General features: G+C 42.3%; 1 protein-coding gene across 2 annotated transcripts in view; it reads right to left on the bottom strand.

The window, feature by feature from the left end:
* LOC133537262 (ras-related protein Rap-2b-like) overlaps positions 1-4,459 on the bottom strand; it is a 12,165-nt gene extending 7,706 nt beyond the window's left edge. The window contains exon 1 of one of the 2 annotated variants that reach the window (XR_009802640.1): positions 3,637-4,459. Coding sequence is in view for 1 of the 2 variants with exons in the window: in XM_061878239.1 (XP_061734223.1) it covers positions 3,663-4,217 (555 nt within the window). In the remaining variant the exon portion in view is untranslated. The remainder of the gene's footprint in view (positions 1-3,636) is intronic. The other variant, XM_061878239.1, reaches the window with a different exon arrangement.
* Between the last annotated feature and the right edge of the window lie 735 nt (positions 4,460-5,194).

The following is a 5,194-nucleotide window of genomic DNA, read 5'->3' as shown; positions in this document are numbered from 1 at the left end:
CCTCCTGGGGGTTCTTCAGACCACCAAGCACCGACATGAGAGCCTGTTTCAGGGTTACAATATTGTTTTGTTTTTCAATGAGTCTCTCAGTTGCTTTCCAGCAATTGTCTTTTTCTCTTTCGTTCTTGCTCGCGCTCTGGCTCCAGCCCCAACCCCGTCTCTCCTCCTGGCTGCTGCTTATAACATAGCGACAGGTGATTAGGTAACAAGGCTCAGGTGGGCCATCTACGTACCTGTCGCTGATTTCGAGGCCGGTCCTGGCAACACCCCGCTTCGCTGCAGGCCCGCAGGCCACGCCCCCTCCACAGTTAGCTTCAGAATAACAATGTTATTATAAAGAATAAGAGACCTATTATACTCTGGAAAGGTTAGTCTTACTTAAAAATGCACGCGTTTAGTTGTGTTCAGGGATAAAAAAATATTTTACGGCTCTTACGGAAATACATTTTAAAATATTTGGCTTCTTGGCTCTCTCAGCCAAAAAGGTTCCCGACCCCTGCTATAACATTTCATTATAAGATTTTATAATTTTTTCATACTTTTTGTTTGTTTGATGTCCTTTTTTGCGAAAGAAAACTTTGTTTCGCACAAAATTATCCCCCCCAAATATTTGAAAGTGAAATGGAGTGAAGTATTTGGAGCCTTCAGCAGGTCAACAACAGTCTGCATGGCAGCTTTGTGTTATTAGTCTCAACATTGCAACTTTTTCTTGTTACATGTCACTGTTTACTCTTTTATCTTTTAAAATGTCATCATGGTATTTTTTAGAATGGGCCGGGGGCCATTAACCAATGAGCTGGGGGCCACAAATGTCCCCCGGGCCGCACTTTGGACACCAGTGTGCTGAAACAATGTAACACCCCACACTTCATTAAAGTGTAACACCCCACACTTCATTAAAGTGTAACACCCCACCCTTCCATCAAGTTGGTGTAGGAACTACTTGTGTACTTTCTGCCGGACTAAAGGAGGCGAAGGACGTGTAAGTTAGTGTGAAGAAAGGAGGTGTAAGTTAGTGTGAAGAAAGGAGGTGTAAGTTAGTGTGAAGAAAGGAGGTGTAAGTTAGTGTGAAGAAAGGAGGTGTAAGTTAGTGTGAAGAAAGGAGGTGTAAGTTAGTGTGAAGAAAGGAGGTGTAAGTTAGTGTGAAGAAAGGAGGTGTAAGTTAGTGTGAAGAAAGGAGGTGTAAGTTAGTGTGAAGAAAGGAGGTGTAAGTTAGTGTGAAGAAAGAAGGTGTAAGTTAGTGTGAAGAAAGAAGGTGTAAGTTAGTGTGAAGAAAGAAGGTGTAAGTTAGTGTGAAGAAAGAAGGTGTAAGTTAGTGTGAAGAAAGGAGGTGTAAGTTAGTGTGAAGAAAGGAGGTGTAAGTTAGTGTGAAGAAAGAAGGTGTAAGTTAGTGTGAAGAAAGAAGGTGTAAGTTAGTGTGAAGAAAGAAGGTGTAAGTTAGTGTGAAGAAAGAAGATGTAAGTTAGTGTGAAGAAAGAAGGTGTAAGTTAGTGTGAAGAAAGAAGGTGTAAGTTAGTGTGAAGAAAGAAGGTGTAAGTTAGTGTGAAGAAAGAAGGTGTAAGTTAGTGTGAAGAAAGAAGGTGTAAGTTAGTGTGAAGAAAGAAGGTGTAAGTTAGTGTGAAGAAAGGAGGTGTAAGTTAGTGTAAAGAAAGGAGGTGTAAGTTAGTGTGAAGAAAGAAGGTGTAAGTTAGTGTGAAGAAAGAAGGTGTAAGTTAGTGTGAAGAAAGGAGGTGTAAGTTAGTGTGAAGAAAGGAGGTGTAAGTTAGTGTGAAGAAAGGAGGTGTAAGTTAGTGTGAAGAAAGGAGGTGTAAGTTAATGTGAAGAAAGAAGGTGTAAGTTAGTTTGAAGAAAGAAGGTGTAAGTTAGTGTGAAGAAAGAAGGTGTAAGTTAGTGTGAAGAAAGAAGGTGTAAGTTAGTGTGAAGAAAGAAGGTGTAAGTTAGTGTGAAGAAAGAAGGTGTAAGTTAGTGTGAAGAAAGAAGGTGTAAGTTAGTGTGAAGAAAGGAGGTGTAAGTTAGTGTGAAGAAAGAAGGTGTAAGTTAGTGTGAAGAAAGGAGGTGTAAGTTAGTGTGAAGAAAGGAGGTGTAAGTTAATGTGAAGAAAGAAGGTGTAAGTTAGTTTGAAGAAAGAAGGTGTAAGTTAGTGTGAAGAAAGGAGGTGTAAGTTAGTGTGAAGAAAGGAGGTGTAAGTTAATGTGAAGAAAGAAGGTGTAAGTTAGTTTGAAGAAAGGAGGTGTAAGTTAGTGTGAAGAAAGAAGGAGGTGTAAGTTAGTGTGAAGAAAGAAGGTGTAAGTTAGTGTGAAGAAAGGAGGTGTAAGTTAGTTTGAAGAAAGGAGGTGTAAGTTAGTGTGAAGAAAGGAGGTGTAAGTTAATGTGAAGAAAGAAGGTGTAAGTTAGTGTGAAGAAAGAAGGAGGTGTAAGTTAGTGTGAAGAAAGAAGGACGTGTAAGTTAGTGTGAAGAAAGGAGGTGTAAGTTAGTGTGAAGAAAGAAGGTGTAAGTTAGTGTGAAGAAAGAAGGAGGTGTAAGTTAGTGTGAAGAAAGAAGGACGTGTAAGTTAGTGTGAAGAAAGGAGGTGTAAGTTAGTGTGAAGAAAGAAGGAGGTGTAAGTTAGTGTGAAGAAAGAAGGAGGTGTAAGTTAGTGTGAAGAAAGAAGGACGTGTAAGTTAGTGTGAAGAAAGGAGGTGTAAGTTAGTGTGAAGAAAGAAGGTGTAAGTTAGTGTGAAGAAAGAAGGTGTAAGTTAGTGTGAAGAAAGGAGGTGTAAGTTAGTGTGAAGAAAGGAGGTGTAAGTTAGTGTGAAGAAAGGAGGTGTAAGTTAGTGTGAAGAAAGGAGGTGTAAGTTAATGTGAAGAAAGAAGGTGTAAGTTAGTTTGAAGAAAGAAGGTGTAAGTTAGTGTGAAGAAAGAAGGTGTAAGTTAGTGTGAAGAAAGAAGGTGTAAGTTAGTGTGAAGAAAGAAGGTGTAAGTTAGTGTGAAGAAAGAAGGTGTAAGTTAGTGTGAAGAAAGAAGGTGTAAGTTAGTGTGAAGAAAGGAGGTGTAAGTTAGTGTGAAGAAAGAAGGTGTAAGTTAGTGTGAAGAAAGGAGGTGTAAGTTAGTGTGAAGAAAGGAGGTGTAAGTTAATGTGAAGAAAGAAGGTGTAAGTTAGTTTGAAGAAAGAAGGTGTAAGTTAGTGTGAAGAAAGGAGGTGTAAGTTAGTGTGAAGAAAGGAGGTGTAAGTTAATGTGAAGAAAGAAGGTGTAAGTTAGTTTGAAGAAAGGAGGTGTAAGTTAGTGTGAAGAAAGAAGGAGGTGTAAGTTAGTGTGAAGAAAGAAGGTGTAAGTTAGTGTGAAGAAAGGAGGTGTAAGTTAGTTTGAAGAAAGGAGGTGTAAGTTAGTGTGAAGAAAGGAGGTGTAAGTTAATGTGAAGAAAGAAGGTGTAAGTTAGTGTGAAGAAAGAAGGAGGTGTAAGTTAGTGTGAAGAAAGAAGGACGTGTAAGTTAGTGTGAAGAAAGGAGGTGTAAGTTAGTGTGAAGAAAGAAGGTGTAAGTTAGTGTGAAGAAAGAAGGAGGTGTAAGTTAGTGTGAAGAAAGAAGGACGTGTAAGTTAGTGTGAAGAAAGGAGGTGTAAGTTAGTGTGAAGAAAGAAGGAGGTGTAAGTTCTCACCGTCGCATGAGAAGTGTTGTGTGTGTTCAGAGGAGGACACAAGCCGCACAACACGGGTGGTCAGCATCTGGCGCGGAGGAGACATAGTTCATCTGGCGGACTATCTCCGCGAAGAGCTCGTCCACGGAGATCTTGTTCTTGGCCGAGGTCTCCATGAAGGGACACTTCCACTCCTCGGCCAGCGCCTCCCCTTCCCCGCCGGACACCTCCCGCTCGGCCTCCAGGTCCACTTTGTTGCCCACCAGGATCATGGGCACCCGCTCATAGCGCTTGACCCGGATGATCTGGTCCCGCATGGGCTTGATGTCCTGGAAGCTCTGCTGGTTGACCAGACTGTAGACCAGGATGAAGCCCTGGCCGTTCTTGATGTACAAGTCCCGCATGGAGGCGAACTGCTCGGTGCCGGCCGTGTCCAGGATCTCCAGCACGGAGGGAGAGGAGTCCACCTCGATCTCCTTGCGGTAGAAGTCCTCGATGGTGGGGTCGTACTTCTCGATGAAGGAGCCCGTCACGAACTGCACGGTCAGGGCCGACTTGCCGACCCCTCCGGAGCCCAGGACCACCACCTTGTACTCCCGCATGCTTCCTCCGCCCGATCACTGCCGGCACTTTTCTTCGGGCTCCAGGGCGTGGCCGCGGACTACCGGGGGTGTACAGGGGGGGCAAATGCGGTGCTTTCCGGGCCGCAGTCAGCGCTTATTTGTGTTGTGACATGTCGGAGCTGCGCCGCTTGCCATGCGAGCTGTGAGCTGCCTGACTGCCAGCTTCCAATGCGAGCTTCCTGGCTGCAAGTGTGAGCTTCCCCCCTCCGCTTGTTGACGGAGGAGGTAGCGAGCACCATTATTACACCGAGCTGGCACACACATCGAGCGTTTCCGCTTTGGACTTTCAAAACAACACAATAAAGATGACACATCGTGTCATACATCTGCCTAAATTAATAATATACATATGCACACTGGGATATGTATATCCAATAAAATGTATATATTCATATCATCAAAAGTAAAAGAACAAAACACTTTTGATGATAGTTGATTTTACAAAGCAGTCGCTCGTGACACAACAGCTTCCGGTATGTGTTTGCTAACAATCCCTAACTTTATTAGACGCGCTTGGTTTCCTGCCCACACTCACCAGGCCAGCATGAGCGCCTACGTCACACTTGTTCTATTTAAAGGTGCAGTGCAACTCCGGAACAAAAGAACTATTACCTGTGGTTCTCAACCTCTTTTCAGTGATGTACCCCCTGTCAACATGTTTTTCATTCAAGTACCCCCTAATCACAGCAAAGCATTTTTGGTTGGAAAAAAAAATAGATAAAGAATTAAAATACAGCACTATGTCATCAGTTTCTGATTTATTAAATTGTATAACAGTGCAAAATATTGCTCATTTGTAGTGGTCTTTCTTCAACTATTTGGAAAGAAAAGATATAAAAATAACTAAAAAGTTGTTGAAAAATAAACACGTGATTCAATTATAAATGCAGATTTCTCCACATAGAAGTAATCATCAACTTAAAGTGATTGTAATAGAGATCCATCTGGATTCAGCA

The sequence above is a fragment of the Nerophis ophidion genome, linkage group LG18 (assembly GCF_033978795.1).
Source record: "Nerophis ophidion isolate RoL-2023_Sa linkage group LG18, RoL_Noph_v1.0, whole genome shotgun sequence".
NCBI lineage: Eukaryota > Metazoa > Chordata > Actinopteri > Syngnathiformes > Syngnathidae > Nerophis > Nerophis ophidion.
The sequence above is the reverse complement of the archived record's forward strand: the minus strand, read 5'-3'. Positions and strand labels throughout refer to the sequence as shown.